The sequence below is a fragment of the Liolophura sinensis genome, chromosome 1 (assembly GCF_032854445.1).
Source record: "Liolophura sinensis isolate JHLJ2023 chromosome 1, CUHK_Ljap_v2, whole genome shotgun sequence".
Taxonomy (NCBI): Eukaryota; Metazoa; Mollusca; class Polyplacophora; order Chitonida; family Chitonidae; genus Liolophura; species Liolophura sinensis.
In genome coordinates, this window is record NC_088295.1 from 67,503,918 (window position 1) to 67,523,558 (window position 19,641).

The following is a 19,641-nucleotide window of genomic DNA, read 5'->3' on the forward strand; positions in this document are numbered from 1 at the left end:
GTCAAAACATCGATGTCTTAAAAGCATGGTGAATTGATAAAGATTGTGATAGTCTGAATTGCTTTCCTAAAATATTTCTCTCCCTTCCACTTTGCCTGGTGTGACGTCATCCACGAACACATGACCTCATGAATCGCTGACGTATATCCACAAATGACGCTGCCCAAATGCTCTTGACATATCCCAGCATAAATGCCTTGCTCAACATCACTTCTGCCTGATTCGACGTCATGCAGGGAATATTATCACGTCACATCAGTAAAATTTTACGAACGCAGCCGGAGATTTTGTTTTTCAAGGAATCTTCAGTTATATGGGTTAAATAGTGTTATTCATCAAAATCCTTTTGAAACATAGTGTTAGGCTTACTCCGTGGGATTACTTTCATATCATTGTAATATTTCTACCCAATTTGTATTCTGACCAGAGTGGCACTTTAATGTGTTGTATTTGTCATTTTATCAGTGACACTATGTGGTGTCTATATAACCAGTCCAGTAGAACATAAACAGTTCTTACCAACTTAACAAAACTTACCAACATTTGGGTGGGAATTTGAACCCTTGTGTTTACCCATTTGTCTGGGTCGGCATGAGTGAAATCAAGATTTACATGTAACCTGGCTATTGTTCTAATCTTCTGCCTTGAATTTAGTGTGATTTATCATTGCTTATTGTTTCTCTAATGGTTTTAAGGCATTGTGTGTTACTTTACAGTTTTAATTAGATCATATTGTAAAGCTGTTTGCAATTTCCAAATTTTCCTTCTTTTGCAGACGATAAATGCTATATATGACAGGACCTTCCCTGCTGAAGAATATGACAAAGACGTAGAAGACAACTGTAAGTAATAAATGTGGAGCTGTATTTTTTTAGTTGCTCGATTAATGTTAAATGACACAAACCAAGTTAGAGAACTGGTAATTTATGTGAAATTTAGTGCTCATATGTGTTAAATGATATGATATATTAGTGTGAGGAAAAATCAAGATCTGTGATATAAGTGCAAAGAGTGATAGGGTTTCTCATGAATCGGTACTGACCATCATCGTCATAAGCAAAAAATTCTTGAGTATGGCGTTAACTTACATTCAAATCAGAATTAAATCGATTCCAGAAAAAATGGTTGCTGCCTCGCTTGGCGATGAATACTGAGAGGTTAGAGCAAAGAAACAGAACTGCCTGGCCCAGTGGCAGTATAATTTGACTGGGTGGGGTGCCATGTCTGGTATCTTAGGCATGATACTTTGGCAGCATGGACTCAAGAAGATACCATATGTATGCACACACTTCTAATGATTCCTCGTCGTCATATGACTGAAAAATTGTTTAATATGACGTAAAACCCCCAAGCATACCTTGCTTTCTTTCGAATGAATGCATGTATGGAGAGGTAGAATAATTGCTGTAGTTGACTGTATACATGTACATGGTGATACACATTTCTGTACTTTGACTGTATACATGGTGATACACATTTCTGTACTTTGACTGTATACATGGTGATACACATTTCTGTACTTTGACTGTATACTTGGTGATACACATTTCTGTACTTTGACTGTATACATGGTGATACACATTTCTGTACTTTGACTGTATACATGGTGATACACATTTCTGTACTTTGACTGTATACTTGGTGATACACATTTCTGTACTTTGACTGTATACATGTACATGGTGATACACATTTCTGTACTTTGACTGTATACATGTACATGGTGATAAGCATTTCTATACTTTGACTGTATACTTTGTGATACACATTTCTGTACTTTGACTGTATGCTTGGTGATACACATTTCTGTACTTTGACTGTATACTTGGTGATACACATTTCTGTACATTGACTGTATACTTGGTGATACACATTTCTGTACTTTGACTGTATACATGGTGATACACATTTCTGTACTTTGACTGTATACATGTACATGGTGATACACATTTCTGTACTTTGACTGTATACTTGGTGATACACATTTCTGTACTTTGACTGTATACATATACATGGTGATACACATTTCCATACTTTGACTGTATACATGGTGATACACATTTCTGTACATTGACTGTATACGTGATGCACATATCTGTGCTAGATTTATGATTATTACTTCCCTAAAAAAACGCACGTTTATACCCTTTGGGTGAGAAATAAATTAAGTTGTCACGTGCATTGAGGTGTTATTGTGAATGAATACTCTCAGATAATATGACGTGACTTAGCATTCCGTACTCTATACTGTAGAGGGACTTTTCTATGAATTGAATATTTTTTTTTTTTTTTTAACTTCAAACTCTTCTGTTCGATGATAACTCTCAGAGAATATAATAGTTTAAATAACTCTCTTTCCAACAGATTAATGTTAAAAAAGGTATTTGTTGACAAGCCGAGACATTTGTTTTTGTATGCGTATATCTGCTTCTGCAGGAAAGTAGAATGCAAAAAAAAGAAAATTATTCATGAACATCAAGTATTTGGAGGGTTTATAAATAAAGCGTCGATATATAGATTACTTGAACACAGCCAAGTCAAGGAAGGATACATTCGGCTCACCTGCCCCAGGCTGCTTAGATAGTGCAGTTAACCAGGAAATGAAACCAGTGTGGTTCACCTCAGTGTCGCCCCATGTTTCGCAGTTAATGCACATTATTTATTCATTTCCTGGAGTTATTAAAGTGGAGATTGGAAGTCATTAACTGTTCACTGGCCAAACTTTGTTGTTGTGACGGAGACTTAGCTAACAAGGAAATTGTGACAGAATTATTCCCCAACACCTTCAGTCAATATTTTTACTTCAGGGGGGACAAATTTATGATGCAATCGGTTTACTCAAAGTATTAGGAATACAGCACACAGCTCATGCTGGCTTCCTATATTGTCCTACGTGGGAAGGTCTTCCAGCAACCGGCAGGTGGATGGTTGAGTTTTCCTCATGGCTCTGACCAGTTTTCTCCCACCTGCCATATCTTGAAAGTGAAATATTCTCAGATATGTACAGTGGAATCTTTCCCTGAGAAGAAACTATGACCTGTTTCTGTGATTTGTGCCACAGCTCAGCATATAATGCACTGTTCAACAGGTGCTATACAGATTACAAATTACATTAAAGCATCATTGTTCTTATACATTCTGGATTACCCAGTCTTCTGACAAGATTGTGAGAAATAAGAATGATAATGTGCACCTGGTCCATGTAGTATTAATATGTGGAAAGGCAACAAGGTGAGTCCAGGATCTAACAATATCAATGTAAATATTTTCATGGATATACCATACATGTCCATGATGTGTTGGATGAAACGACTGTTTTGTGTGTACATGCACATGTTGTTGAGCTCTTCATGTACATGTACGTATCTTCTTGAGTTCTTCATGTACCTGCCTTGTGGAGTTCTTCATGTACCTGTCTTGTTGAGTTGTCATTGTCGGGTAATAGTGTTACCTGTATTATACACATACAGGTGCTTCATTATGTAGTCTATTGATCTCTCTGAGAGTATGGTGAAGGACATAAAATTAGGCCCATGACTGCAATGTTGTACAGTTTGCCTGATATCTGAGGTTTTATTTGTCTTAAAAAAAGAATTTTGCATTGAAGGTATGATGATATCATACTGGATATCAAAAACTAATTTTCTATAACGTTTATTTGCATTTTGGGGGCAAGAATGCTGTTTTGGGGGCAAGATATCTGACCATTTACTGCATGAGACCATATCACATAGGTGTATCCAGTGGGTTACAGCAGAATCTCATAGATATCTCTGGATCTGGCTCTTGTGTCACAACCGCGCACGCACACACAGCACTGTGTGCTGGGCATGTTTATGTTAAGCCCAGGGATTGTACAGCCCCAGTCATGTGACAGGCCAGCCGATTATTCCTGTTACACTTCACCCCGGGGATTTGTGTACAGTCTGCACGGAGGTAGTTCCGTCGAGACACTGATGACATTCCACAAAACTCAGAAGTTTTATTTGAGCCAGGCTGTAGAAAACAAACACAACATCCTTTAGGCTGTTTTGGGGGAAATCTGGCAGGGTCCTGCAGAAGATGGTGCCGGTGAAAGAGATGTAGAGGTTACCCAAATAGTGCACACCCTATAACAACCTGTTTAAATAGCAGAACAGGGGTCTGTTAAACTGAGCACTTGTACAGCGGAGACTATAAAACTCCACAGATTTTATGTTTGCTTTTTTTGTCTGCTTGCATTGCCATTGTTTTATCAAGATACATACTGAAATCTTCCGGTTTTAAGGTATCATGAAGTGGAGATTGTTTGAATGGAAAAAGAAACAACACCTGTACCAAATTGCATTTAAGAAACTTAAATTATTCCTGCTTATTCTGTAGATATTGTGCTATGCCAAAAGCATAAGTAAAATTCCACACTATTACTATGAACATGTTTTAAAATAAAATTTATCACACAATTTGTTTTTATATTTCTTCTAAGTATTTTTCTTTTATAGTAATGGATGCGACAGATTTCTGAAAGAAAGCATTCTCAAGATTGCATACGCTTTAAGAACATACACACCTACTCTATGTAGTAGGCCTCCACGTCTGTAATGTTACGGAATCTTTCATCTTGGAGTTGTTGCTATAGCAATAGCATCCTAGTAATAATGGGTGTGGTCGATCAAAGACGTGCCTGCTTCTGTATATTAGGCTTATATTTCTGCACGTGTGGGTCACTAATTTGTGTTGCAATGTGAAAGATAAGTACGAAACTTGTAGTAGGATGGCTGTGTCAGAGTATGACATGTAGATTATGTATTAATTTAAAAACAATATACTGGTTAATGTACCGCCTGAAAAAAACAGCTGCAGCAGGTAGGCATTTGGCCCACTAGCTCAGCTTGAAGTGTTTGATACATGTACAAACCATGCCTTTCATGTATACTGTCTTGTGCCATCAGTGATTATTTTGATAGACGCCTCCCAATGAACCAAAAATATCTTGTTGTTGCAGGTGCGTTGATGTACCTGAATGAAGGAACACTGCTCAACAACGTGCGGATCCGCTACATGAAAAACAATATCTACGTAAGTGCACGCTGACCTTCCTCCCCCTCTTTGTTGTCAGAGCCATCAATACTTTCTAATGACAGCTGGTTGCCGTGGTGATTAATGGTGTTGCCATGGCGGTTCATCTGACTCCTGAGAAATAAGTAGTTAGCCAGATAGAGCAAGCTGCCGAGAACATCAACAGGTGTATTTATGGGTGATGTAAACCAAAACACTTACCTTGACATCATCAGAAACAGATTTACATGTAGAAGGGTACTTTTTGTGTTATATGAAAACCAGATCATAACTACTGTATCTGCCCTAAATCTGAAATTCACCAAGCAAAATTCATTTTATAAGCAATAACTGTCATAAAATATTTCTTATGGTGCTGAAACTTAATTTTATCCAGTAGGATATACATGTATGTTATCTAATCAAACATTAAAACACCATAGAAGTGTCAAAATCTAGCAAAATGAGTAACTTTGTGATGGAAATGTTAGGCTGAATGTAGCGTTTGCACTGTGTTTGCTTGTGATCATGATAAAAGTACAATCACCGTATTAAGTTCTACTTAATCGTGGAAGTGGATATTACATGTAGCTCTTTTGGTTTTATATGTGTTTTTTTTTTTCTCATTACATGTGTTAAGCTTCATCATTTGAAATAGATACAGTTAATGCAGGATTTTCTTATATATGCATGTAGCTAGGTCAGTTCCTGGCATGGTTGACTTCTGTCACGTAATTAAGCAAAAAATGAAGGCTAGTTGCTAAATGGTCATGAACAGATAAGGTTTTTAGTTCTATCTTCATTCTGAGTTGTATCGTAGTAAAAAACAAATACACACATGAGATAGCAGTGTACAAGACAACAAAGAGTCCCATTTAAAGGATCACTACAAGTTATTAACTTTCTTCGCTACATTTCATGAATTGTTTCTCCCACTATTAACCTGTGTATAGCTCAGTTCTGGAGAGAAAACAAGTGCAGTCCTAGTGTAATGGTAATGGCAAATAATATTTATATCCAACATGTTTTGATACACACTTGGAGGACCCACAATTTCTATAGACATTAATACATAAATAGTGGTACCAAAAAAAGAAAAAGATATGCATTTGAAGTGAAAACATATTGGTCAATGCTTTAAATGTCTTATATATCTTATTTAAATATTTACTACAGATACTAAGGGTAATGTTAATTATCAATGATGTGTCAAGTATAACCCAGTTCAGAATATCTTAGTGTGGACTTGCCATCTCATTTTGCAACAAATAGTTTGTGATACTAGAATACCATCCCTAGCAGAACACTGACTACTAAACATGCTGTAAATTTCACCTGTTTCTTAAACTTGCAAGGCTGAAAGGAGATTTAGTTGTCTGTATAACCACTGAGTAATGAGCCTGGTTAAGTGCTGTGCATGACTAAGGTAACATAGAATGGGATCAGGAGAACACAATAACCCTCATATTCTGGATGACATCACAAAGAATGGGCATGCTAGTTGGTATGCCTCAGTGGACTGATAAGATCGGGCACATGGGGGATTACCTGGTCACATGGGCCATATACATGTTCTGGGGCAAACAAGATGGGACAGTTATGTTGAGTATGATTTAACAAGGTTCATCTCTCTACCTGAACATGACGCTGTTTGTTCCAACTCACTTCAGACTGAACCTGTCCTTTTCGATTGAATGGGAGTTTCACTCTCTTGACCAAAGAAAAAATTAAGCAAGAACAATATGTCTGCATAAATATGCATTCTGCTAGTTTCAGTTTTTATGAGATAAAGTAGTGTTGTATTGGTATTCTAAAAAAGGTGTGTTTTGATATATTTAATAGTGTCTATTGTAGGTTACTGTAACCACATGAAGTGTGTGACAAGTCAAAGAGATAGAATGCCATGGCAGTTGATCAGTGAGGCATATATTATACAGTAATCACCACGATATGGCTGCAAAATTGCTGATGTGGTGTTAAGCCATAATCATTCTTTCAATCATATAATATAAAAGTATACCTACTTGTAACTTCTTTTTTGCTTGTATTTGTTTCCCAACTGTTTAGTTTTGTTCTGTTTCTCTTTCAGACATATGTTGCCAATATCCTGATAGCCCTTAACCCTTACTTTGAGATCTCAGAGCTGTATTCCTCAGAGACCATCAAGAAGTATGAGGGGAAGTCACTGGGCACCATGCCGCCCCATGTCTTTGCTATTGGTCAGTATTCACTGTAAACATTCCGATCTGTGATAAAGTTTTGTTATCAGACAGAGTTTTTCTTTGAGCTATTAGCTTACCCCCACCCCCATGCTCTCCTTCCAAACCATTTATTTCATCCTTGCCTGCTCACTGAGTTGGCTTACCGTATAGACTTACAGAAGATCCTACCCAAGCAAACAAACAAAAAATTGCAAAACAATGAAACATCTAATTGCATCTAATGTTCATGACTGTCAAAATGGAACGTAATAAAGTGATAATACATAATCTGTAACATTTCTATCTTGACACAAATCAAATAGATCACAGTTTGACAATAGAGATTATACTTACAGTTGTTATTATAAAAGTTTCATGAAGGTTTATGTTCAGGGGCCACCAAATGTTAAGGCAAAAAATAAATTATTGTCTATTTTATGACAAAACTGTGTGAGACTATGGTTGTTCTTGTCCATTTATATGTGCATGGATGTGTGTGTGTGTGTCTGTGTCATTCAGAGTAGATGTCAGAACCTCCCACCACCGCTTCATGCAATTTGTTACGAACCATTTATGTCTTGATTACAGCTGACAAGTCTTTCCGTGACATGAGGCGTGTGAAGGAGAGTCAGTCCATCATAGTCAGCGGAGAGTCGGGTGCTGGCAAGACAGAATCCACCAAATACATCCTCAAGTTCCTGACCGAGGCCCGCGGTTCCCACGCTGGACCAATAGAGCAGAGGATTGTGGAATGTGAGTACAGACTGCATGTACAGATATATGTAGTTACTGTAGCGTGGTGCGAAGAATTTGGTGCACATATGCTTCAGTTGCGGAGGCATCAATGGCTGAGATGGTTAAAGCTGTGATCTTCAGGCCCTTGACGAATAAAGTTTTGTGTTTGAATCCAACTGTTTGGCTGTGGCTCTTATTAAAGAGGTTTGTCATGTATCTGGTGATCGTCAGTTGCTCCAGGAACTCTGGTTTCTTGAACCAAAACGTTTGACCATCATCATATAAAATGCTTGAGCAAAGTGTTTAACCAGCAAGCAATCAATCTACATAGCTTGTTGGTCATTTTATCATTACAGCAAAGTTTTGAGAAACACATGTCTGATTCATCATGAGACTAAATTCTCTCTGGTTCCTGTTTTCAGCCAACCCCTTGCTAGAAGCCTTTGGTAATGCCAAAACTGTGAGAAACACGTCTGATTCATCACAAGACTAAATTCTCTATGATTCCTGTTTTCAGCCAACCCCTTACTAGAAGCCTTTGGTAATGCCAAAACTGTGAGAAACACATCTGATTCTTCACAAGACTAAATTCTCTATGGTTCCTGTTTTCAGCCAACCCCTTGCTAGAAGCCTTTGGTAATGCCAAAACTGTGAGAAACAACAACAGTAGTCGTTTTGGAAAATTTGTGGAAATCCATTTTGATCAAAAGGTGAGTTCTCAACGCCAACAAGAATGATGTTCTGTGGCATAAAAGTAACTAGAAGTAATTTCTAGAACGGTTAAACAGACTTGTTCATCTTTTGATGTTAAGAGACATAGCACAAATGTAGACATCTGGTATGATGTCCAGTTTTATAACTTTGACAAATGCATACAATCCTGAACAAGAAGGGTACACATATTGCATTTATATAGTGTCGTATTAATGAGCCTTCATACCTTCGGTAATCTCGAGCCATAAATAAAGAGATATGAACCATTAACTACTAGTACTATTTCTCTTAGCATCATTGGTGTAAGAGAAAACGGCCAAGTGCTGGGTTTCCCAGTCTCAAATGTTTTATGACTGGGTTTGGATGTCATGCCTGGTGTTTGCAGCATGGCATTCCAGTGAGGTAGCACTATGTCAGCATTTGATCTGTCCTGGCCTGCTGCATTGGGACACCATTATGACATTATTAAAATACTGCTCACAATCACACTGTCATACACTCGCACACAAATTGTATGACAGCGGCATTGATGTGTTTCAGAGCCTGGTGGCAGGTGGGTTCATCTCGCACTACCTCCTGGAGAAGTCTCGTATCTGCGTGCAAAGCCCTCAGGAGAGGAACTACCATGTGTTTTACCGTCTGTGTGCAGGAGCCCCAGAGGACATGAGACAGGCTCTGAAGCTAGGGGCGCCTGATCAGTTCCACGTACGTCTTCACACCTCCGTAGTAACATCAGTCTTTATCACCTGATGCAGTCTTTGAATTGTTAACTGTACCCACTGGTAACAACTACATGTACATGTAGGTCCGAAACTATTCACCCTCTACTTCTTTTGTTGATGCTGTCTTTTAGTCATATTGCTGCTATAAAAAGTAGTGCCATGAAAAACTGAAAAAACAAACTTTAACCTTAATCAGACTGTTACGGGTGGGTCAAGTTCCTAATTCTGCATTCTGTCCAGGTGTCATGATGTTGAGTGCTAACGTTGAATATCTCATGTAGTGACAATGTTGTCATCATTTTGTGTGTGAATTTCAGGATTGTCTCTTGCCTAATCCAGATATCCCTGACTGTAAATTGACATTGCCGATCAATTTGTGGTGGTTAAATATTGTGCACATTATAAGAATTAGTGGGTGATTTCTCTCTTGTGTTGAAATTGTTACATTTTGTGAATATTGTAGTACGATGTAGTAAGTACAGTATGTGTATATTGGTATCGGTATGTACATTTTGTCTGTGAAAACAGTTGTGTTAACTGAGCCATTCTCTTTGTTAAAGCATCTGTTCTTTTCTAGGGAAAATACTTTCTATTATTCTAGAAATAACTGTCTGAGTAAGATATTGTGGCCTTTGTCCTACATATGTGGAAACTTCTCCAGTTCTTTGCTAAAGCCTAGCAATGCTGTATCAGTAGAATAGTGGTGCTAAGCTTGATGACTGCCGCAGACTTATTTACCATTTGAAATATTTTGAAATACAATGAAGAAATACTTCACTTTTCGAAAAATTTTAAAAAGATCTGTCAAAACTGTGAAACACAAAAAATGTAGAATAAACAATTAACATCTTAACAATATTACTGTTGATTAACATGTTGTTATTGGTTAAGAAAGCAATTGATTTTAAAATACCTTTTCAAAGCAAACAGCCAAAAGTAAATTCTTCCAATAATGGGTATAAGTATGCAAGTATGCGTACTAATTTTACTCCCAGAGTTGAGTTACAAACCTCAACATTGGTATACATATATTTATAAATTAAGCTTAAGTTTAATTAGGCTATAATGTAAACTCAAGGCACACTTTCATCAGCTGCTACATGTAATTGTTCCAAATTGGCTTTTTCAACTGAGTAGATATCAGTTGTGATTGCCTTTCAGGTTGTCATGGTGATGGTGTTACCTTAGATGTGAAGCTGCCAGCGTGAATTTCTTCTTCCATGCTACTGTTTTGTTGTTGCTGTTGCATGTTGATGTTGAGCTACATGTTATATGTTTACATTGTGTTGTGTAGTATTTGGCACGAGGCAACACACAGTTTTTCTGTGGCCGTGAAACAGAAAAGAATCTCGATGCAAAGAGAAAAAGTCAGCAGGTAAGACCTGAATACTGATGAAATACATGTTCTAGAATCATCTCCAGCACTTCTCAGTGAAGTACTCTAGTTCTTCAATCTTTGTGAATATTTGGTGATCATTCAGGCATTTCCTTGAAAGCATTATCCAGTGTAGACTGATAAAATGATACTTTACGTTTAGCCCTCTAATTGCCTCGACCCATCCAATGCAGTTTTGTATCCAAAATCTGAATTAATAGGTGCCTACATCATACTGAAAGTTTGCCCTCCTGAATACTAAAATGTTGAGAAATTAGGTTACTTGTTTGAAAGGTAAACATCAAGTTCATTGCAGTTGAATTTTAGTCTGAGAATGTAGTCTTATGTAAAGTTATACTCTGTGTTTACTTGTAATTTTAAGAGTTTTCAGTCTTGTCTGGTTGTATACAGTAAGCGTAACATTACTTGTTGCAACAAGGCCCCCTTTTCAGGCTAGCCCAGCTAAAGTTTTTCCTACTGTTGTTTAGCAGTGGTTTACTACGACACCTCAGTTTTATCCACCCATAAACTTCTCCTCCAAGAAAAACAGCCTTAGGTAATGTGCCAACACCAATGAAATCGGTGCATCTTAACAATTTTGTTGAAGTTGATGCATAGTAGGAATATAATATTACTAAACATTGCACTGATTTTGCAAATGATATGAATATATGTGAACAATAAATATTGTAGTAAAGACCACTTCACAGATTAATGAATAATTTTTAGAGTGTAAATGCGGAAAGGTACGTTCATAAATATTCTTGACTCAGATTACCAGAAACATTCTTTCCAGGTTACACTTTATTTGAGGCATAACTTTCTGTTGAGTTGATCAACTATGTAATGTATATTTTGGTATTCCCTAGTCCACTTACAGATTTTCAGAAATCAACATTTTGATGATTTACAGATTATCATTTGAGATTTAAAACACGAAAATAAACCATTTTATGTGTTTATGACTTCTTTTAGCAGTTCTCCATGCATAATCTCGTTAAGTTGTTGAAGCATGTAGAAATGACATACTGGATAAATACAGGTGTTCTACAATGAATTCAGTCTGATGAATGATAACAGAAAATTTAAATACATTTTCAGATTGTTGGTAATCAGATGTTTTGTAAACAAAATGTTGAGTCATTTCATGTGCACGCTAAATTAGAGTTTGTAGCAAAGCTTTAGTTGAATGCAGCAGAACTGTTATGTGGTGGGAAGCAATGCTGAAGCAGACTGTCCTACATGTACATTCTGTTTTCATTTTTATGAATGCTGTTTGTAATTTTTTAGATAAAAATGCCTCTGTTGACAGTTTTCTAGTGTGAAATTTTGTATATTTTGTTTTTTCTTTGACTTTTGGGTGTTGCATGAGTTTGATTGCAAGATGTTCTTTTGCCCGTCCATAGTACCTGAAGAGTGGCAGCCTGCATGACCCTATTCTTGATGATGTAAAAGATTTCCGTGTCATGCATGAGGCGATGACTAAAATGGGCATGACTGACCCGGACAAAATGGCAGTCTACACCCTGGTGGCTGCTGTGCTTCACATGGGCAACATCTCCTTTGAGGAGAACCATGAGGACTCGAAAGGTGGGTGCAGGGGTTGTACCTGTAAGGAGGTATTAAAACGTGGAACATTTTTATGGTGTGTATATATATACATTCTATATATATGGTTGTTAAAATGTGCTGCAAGAAAATGCCTGAACTTTATCTTTAGAATGAATATATGAACAAGGTGGGATTGCAAGGAGTAAACCTTAATGACTTGGAAGGAAGGAGAAGAAAGACATTCTTCAAGTTCATTCTACATTAATTTTAATAACTGTTACACATTCATTTAGTAATGAGACGAAACATAAATTTATTGTTATTTGTTATCAGCTTTAGATGATTATGGTGCATTTCCAGTCATTAATTATTTCTCTGTAAATTTTTTTCAAGAAATATTTGATCCATAGAACAGAGCTTCCTTCAACTCCTCAGACTGTTTATCCAGCATTACTGATTTGGTGATATATTTTTGTTGCATTTTGTTAAGTGGGCTGATTGTTTTTGGTTTTGCTTGTTTGTTTGTTTTTTTTTTAAATTTCTGATTTTGTTCCAACATTTTCCTTACATTTCATTGATGTAGTTGATTCTTGTATGCTTTTGTTTACAGGTTTTAAAAGAGCTGTGCATGTGGTTATCACTTACGGACATGTTATGGATTTGTAGACACATGTAGTAGTAAATATCATTTATAGATAATTAAGGGGGAGACTTCAGGGGATTCATAAGTGAGAAATATTTGACATAATCCCTTTTAACACATGTGTCTAGTATAATTCAGGATATTGGTCATCAGTAAATATGTGGCTGGGTTTTCAATTGTATGCCTGGTTTCCTCCCACCATAATGCTGGCCATCATCGTATAAGTGAAATAGTCTTGAGTACGGCGTTAAACATCAATCAAATAAATAAATATGCCTGGTCATCTCTCATTAGTCAAAAATCTGAGTTATATCTTAATCACTATTTCTCTTAAAAAGCTTTCAGCATTTAAGATCACCTTGGAGTTTGTTTTGCAAGACACCATAGATGTTACAATGAGCTTTATAAGTCACTTTGTTCTGTTGGTCTGTCAAAATTTTGACATCCTGTCTTTTTGCCTGCCAGGTTGAAGGACTTCATTGGCCCTGACATATGTCACATTTAGTGTTTTCCTTCTCTACAACAAATGCTCACAACATCAATCCATGTTGACTTCTGTTTTCAGGAGGCTGTAAGGTGAAAGGTTCAGCTGAGGCGTCTCTCTCCATCACTGCTACTCTGCTGTCTGTGGACAAGGAGGAGTTAAGGGAAGCCCTGATCAGCCGAGTCATGCAGGCCACCAAGGGTGGACACAAAGGAACAGTCATCAAGTAAGGGACTTGCACATTCCTCAACAGACATGCTTCAGCTTGTGTTATGTATGTCTAATAATGAGGTGCCTATACCCATGTAGTCCTAGCTGAACTGAGAATTGTTGTCTGGTGTAATGCATAGCCAGTATACACTCAAATTATCGTGGTTATTAAAGTCAGGAATGACTTCACAGATTTGGCTGGAATCTTAAGGCGTCAAAGGCTCCCTGTTCTCACTGTTTATAGAGCTCCAAGATTGGCAAACCTAACCAGAATGTTCCATCAGTCATCAGAGTGAAATACTGTAAATCTTCAACCTTTTCAATGTCTACAGTACCCTTTCCAGTTGCATACATTTGTTAGGAAAATTACACCAGATACGATTGGTTTGTGTCACTGAAGATGCCAACTTCATAAATTTGTAATTCTCTCAGAATGGTGGTTCTCTCAGAATGTGTCAAAATTTTGGTAACAGTGATGGTTGAAAAGGTTAAAGAATGAGGGTATCAGGATTTCTAAAGTGTTTTTAAACAATTATGAAAATAATTTGACATTGGGTGAGACTGAAATCCATGGCCTAACTTGTTCAGTTTACTCCATGGAAAGACAAGTGACACTTTCATGTACAGTGTAAGTGAAATACCAATGAATAAACAAAACCCTATGTTTTCAGAGTGCCCCTGAAGGTTTATGAAGCGTCTAGTGCCAGGGATGCTCTGGCGAAGGCCGTGTACGGGAAAATCTTCGACTACATTGTGGACAGAGTCAACAAGTCTATACCATTCAAATCCTCCGTCAACTACATCGGGATCCTTGACATAGCAGGATTTGGTAAGAAATGTTGTGAAATAGCTTAATTCAGATGTTGTTTTAGTAGAACTTCTGAGTAATCCTATTGTCTTGTAGTAATTGCGCAGAGATAGCCTGTCTTCACCAAGATAAAATGAGAGTATAGAGTGAGGAATGTTTCAAAAAAGTGGACCATGGTTGTTGTGAAATTCTGACATAATTATCTTCTAAAAGGTTTTGTACTGTATCAACTATTGTTATCTGGCTCTGGCCACTTTTGGACAGGATAACTGTTTGTACACTGTTAAATACATTGAGTTCCAAAAGAACCTGGTTATTAAAGGTGCATGTGCTATGTTTTCTCAGACTTGTGATATCTCTATAGCATCCTCTTTTACTTCATTGTTTTAGCAAACTTGAAAATTTTTTTTATTATTTTTCCATTGCAGAATATTTCCAGGTGAACAGTTTTGAACAATTTTGCATCAACTACTGTAATGAGAAACTACAGCAGTTCTTCAACGAGAGGATTCTAAAAGAGGTAGGTGATCAAGGATACAATTGCTACACTGTATACATTATTCATTTATACATACTATCGACCTTTGTAACTTTATTATGAAGATGACAATCTCCAGTTAGAGAATTCTTGTTGAATTATCTCCCTTGGTGTGTTTCAGGAACAAATTCTTTATGACAAAGAAGGATTGAACGTGAAGAAAATTTCTTACACGGACAACCAAGACTGTATTGGTAAGTGGGCGGTCATTATTCAGGTCATGTTTCTCACCTTTTGCAGAAAGGCCCAGTGCGCATAATTTTTTGAATCTTACAACATATTCAGTGAAAGCTGGGAGCAAACACTGCTGGTATCTCAAGCAGTCATTATAAGACTAGGAAGCCAGATGATTAACATCCACCCAGGTTTAATATGCGTTAAATTACCTTGGACTGTCTGTGTCAACATCAAGATATCTAGCATAACCATGACTACATGTTAGTATTGTAGGGGATTTACCCTCATTTCTCTGCCGTTCCTTTTATAAAAGAGCAACAGTGCAATTTATGCATATTGTTAATTTGATTTTGGAGACTACATTGGATGGATTGGCTAATTTTAGGGCATCACAAAAAGTATAATTTTATCAGTGTACACAAAATAATACCGTCACAATTTGCTTGAATAAACACCTTGCATACATGCAAAAAAGGTTGAAGGATCACAGAATCCCAGCTACTGAACTCTTCCCCCCTCAAAAAACAATTATGGCTTGCATGGACCTTGTTGCTCTATGCCAGTAAATTTTTATTTTATTCACTAACCTGTTTGTTTCACCTGTTTTCAGATTTGATTGAGGGAAAAGGCTCAGGTATCTTTGATCTGCTTGATGAGGAGAGCAAACTGCCCACCCCCAAACCTGATCACTTCACCCACGAAGTCCACCAGAGAAACAAGGATCACTTCAGACTTAGTGTAAGTGGACGGGAGATACTGATTATATGAGATATAGTCAAAATTTTCAGGCCAGTCAAAATCAAGGTAAAATACACTTTGTAAATAATTGGACTGAAAGCTTGACAAGGTATGAATCAACAATCTTTTTCATGAAAAGCAATCTTATTCTTTCATGTATATGTGTTTTTGGTCTCTCCTTATTGAATTCTGTGAAGATATCTAATAATTTTCAACGTTGTCTGGCAGTGAAATTAATATTTGATTTAATTATTTGCTTTCAGATTCCCCGCAAGTCCAAGTTAAAAGCCCACCGAGATTTAACGGATGATGGCGGGTTTCTCATCAGACATTTTGCTGGTGCTGTCTGTTACACAACTGTAAGCAGTTTTGTCTTCTTCTAATGTTGATGATGTTTCAGGTAGTTTATTGTCTTCAGATGAATAGTGAATTACGTTGTAACTGTGAGGATATTGAGATACAGTGTAAGTTTGGTACTGTTTACATAAAAACAAATTTTTCAATTTTGTTCAAAATTAGCTCAAAACACATCAAGAGTAACATTGTACTTGTAAACTAACTTTTAATAGCGAAATTCTGTTTTTTGCTGGCAAAAAAAACCAAAATATTGCACATGTAAACTTTTAAAAGAAAATTTCTCTTTTTTGGTGGCCAAAAAAAATCATTTTACGTACAAACCAACTTTTAGTCGCAAATTTCTACTTTTAGTTGAAAAAAAAAAAACAACAGAATTTGATCTTGTAGACTGACTTTTAATTTTTTGGGGGGTAGTGAAAAAAAGTATCACATTCAAAGAGTATCACATTTAATGTTCATTGACAATAGTTCCTAATTCTAATGTTTACCCTGTTTTTTACCCTAGAGTCAGTTTATTGAGAAGAACAATGATGCCCTGCATGCCTCGCTCCAGTTCCTCATCTCTGATAGCAAGAGTGATCTGCTACAGAAGATGTTTGCAGATAGCAAGGCCGCGTCTGGCAAACTCAACTTCATCAGTGTCGGCAGCAAGTTCAGGAAACAGCTCTCACAGCTGATGGAAAAGCTGCGCAGCACGGTGAGTTTGCTTCCCTGACTCTCTTCACCTATGTTAATATAATGCATCACCGAAGATTTTCTGCTCCGATAACCCTAATTGCAGCTCAGTATGTATCAGAGGTGTCAAAAACAAATAGTAGACTACCAGTCTTCCCCAGTTCATTGTGCCTGTTATCTCCAACAGACATTTTCAACCTGCATAAATGTTCATGATTCAGCTAAATCGTTCTTTTTTATCACAAATGATATGTTAAAGCAAATTTGCTGTATGATTGTGTTTCAGGGCACCAGTTTCATCCGCTGTATCAAGCCTAACCTGAAGATGGTGGACCACTGCTTTGAGGGAGCTCAAATTCTCAGTCAGCTCCAATGTGCTGGTAAGCATTATCCCATACACCGTCAGATTTGACCATATATGTCTGAAAAGAAAAAAACAGTATTGCATAATCCATTTTAAAATATCTGAGGTAATTTTGAGATTTTACTGACAACTTGACCAAGCAGTGGTAATGTCTTGCGTCTGATGTGTTTATGGTTTAGTACTTTTAGCTGAGTCCTCTTTTAATTGTATCTGCTGTAATACAAATCCAGTATGCTTGAATAAAGCACAGTATCTGAATCAAATAAGTAAATACATACAGGTCATTGATGACATATTATGTCACTAAAAATAATTTTAATTTCAGTTTTAATTAAGACATATTTATTCACTGTTGTTTTTATCTTGGACAGGTATGGGTTCTGTCTTGGACCTTATGCAACAGGGCTACCCCTCTAGAACCCCATTTGCTGACCTGTATAACATGTACAAGAAGTACCTGCCCCCAGAGCTCTCCAGGCTGGACCCCCGCCTCTTCTGTAAGGTATGATCATCACGGTCAAGGTCGTTGATAATTCCAGACCATGCTGAAATATTTGTGAGTTTTGAACACAACTGTTAAACAGGTGGATAAGTTGTAGAGACAATCAGTTAGCAGTTAACTTTAGTTCCAGACTGCGCTAAGACACTTGTGAGCAAGATTGTGAAGTTGGTGAAATGATGATAAGTTGTAAACCAGCAGTTAGTTGTCTAGATAAGCTATAATAGCAGAAGATGTTGGAAAACTTACTGGTTTTCAGCGTGATTGTTAAATTGGTGAAACTGAATAAGTTGTAGAGTAGCACTTAATAGTTGTCAAGATAATTGTAGCAGATGTTGGAAAACTTATGGATTTTCTGCGTAATTGTTATAAGCCATGGATAAGCTGCACAGACCACTTGTCTTCCACCAGTACGACATGTATCTTTGCACGATGCAAGTCACAAACTGGGTCAACAACTTGCCAAAGGTCACTGAATTACCCGGGCAATCCAGTTTCCATCACCTTAAAACTGGCAGCCATTGTATAAGTGAAAAATTTAGCAGGAGTACAACCTCAATCAAACAAATACGTAAATTAATTCTTTCATCAATAGTCTAACAACAGTCAAACAAATAAGTGAATGAACTCTATTTTAGACTACTGATGGGTTGTTGAGACTACCGATGAGTGGAAATAACAATTCAGATTAAGGATAACCACAATCATTTTGATCAGTCGGCTACCAAACTGGACTTGTTTTCAGCAGTTAACCAAGGATTCTTGACTCTCTCTCTCTCTCTCTCTCTTTTTTTTACAGTGCTTGTTTAAAGCCTTAGGTCTGAATGAAGTGGATTTCAAGTTTGGGTTGACCAAAGTTTTCTTCCGTCCTGGAAAGTTTGCCGAGTTCGACCAGATCATGAAGTCTGACCCAGAAAACTTGGCTCAGCTTGTGAAGAAGGTGAAGACCTGGTTAATCTGTTCACGCTGGAGGAAGGCCCAGTATTGCACTCTCTCTGTCATCAAACGTGAGTCTGGCATTTCATACTGTGTAGTTATTCTGTGTTGTTATTCCATGTTGTTATTCCGTGTTGTTATCTCAGCTGTCCATTATGCTGTGAAAAATGCACCATGGAAAGCTGAGTTCTGATTAGCTGTTCTTGTTCTTTTTTAAATTTATATTGGTCAGGTTTACATTCACAACCATTGTTTTATATCGTCATTGAACAATAGTGTAAAACACTTTCGTAGCAGCTTATGGTAAATCGGGTGACTGGCGAAATACACTAGGAATTTCTGCAGCATGTACCTTGGCCCTTCAAGAGTAAGGTGACAGGTTCAAATCTGTTTTAAGTTCAGAAATTTCTTTGTTTTCTTCATCATTTTCATATACTGTATTACACCTACCAAAGTTTTGTATTTTCCAAGTCACTCATTTCTTGATTTTGATTGATTGGGCCACTTAAAAGTTTTTATGTGAAATTTGAATGAATTCTCATTTAAAGCTTAAGACAATCTCAATATATGTTGACATCAAAAGAGTCATTTTGAGGCCTTTATTTGCATCCAACAGTGTAGTTTTACATATTGAACTTTAGGTGACATGCAGCTAGTGACAAATTATGAGAGCAATATTAAAAACCAATCAGATAAAGAAATAATGTTGATTGATTTCCAGTGAAGAACAAGATCATGTATCGGGCTGCCCAGACTCTTAAGATCCAGAAGGCATTGCGCATGTTCCTCTGTGTGAAGAAATACAGACCAAGGTAAGTCCTCATATTTCACTTTGTATGCAAGGTTCTCAAGTTTCGCAACAATATCTGAAATATTT

General features: G+C 37.1%; 1 protein-coding gene across 2 annotated transcripts in view; it reads left to right on the forward strand.

Annotated features, from left to right (window-relative positions):
• The window catches only part of LOC135482133 (unconventional myosin-VI-like), a 47,875-nt gene that overhangs the window by 13,961 nt on the left and 14,273 nt on the right, over positions 1–19,641 (forward strand). For both annotated transcript variants that reach the window (XM_064761979.1, XM_064761980.1), the window contains exons 3-21: positions 776–842; positions 4,985–5,058; positions 7,127–7,256; positions 7,827–7,991; positions 8,586–8,683; positions 9,228–9,392; positions 10,704–10,784; positions 12,191–12,374; positions 13,544–13,688; positions 14,344–14,501; positions 14,909–15,000; positions 15,140–15,212; positions 15,806–15,933; positions 16,197–16,292; positions 16,796–16,987; positions 17,252–17,345; positions 17,701–17,831; positions 18,628–18,835; positions 19,486–19,576. In XM_064761979.1, the coding sequence (XP_064618049.1) occupies positions 776–842; positions 4,985–5,058; positions 7,127–7,256; positions 7,827–7,991; positions 8,586–8,683; positions 9,228–9,392; positions 10,704–10,784; positions 12,191–12,374; positions 13,544–13,688; positions 14,344–14,501; positions 14,909–15,000; positions 15,140–15,212; positions 15,806–15,933; positions 16,197–16,292; positions 16,796–16,987; positions 17,252–17,345; positions 17,701–17,831; positions 18,628–18,835; positions 19,486–19,576 (2,372 nt within the window). The remainder of the gene's footprint in view (positions 1–775; positions 843–4,984; positions 5,059–7,126; positions 7,257–7,826; positions 7,992–8,585; positions 8,684–9,227; positions 9,393–10,703; positions 10,785–12,190; positions 12,375–13,543; positions 13,689–14,343; positions 14,502–14,908; positions 15,001–15,139; positions 15,213–15,805; positions 15,934–16,196; positions 16,293–16,795; positions 16,988–17,251; positions 17,346–17,700; positions 17,832–18,627; positions 18,836–19,485; positions 19,577–19,641) is intronic.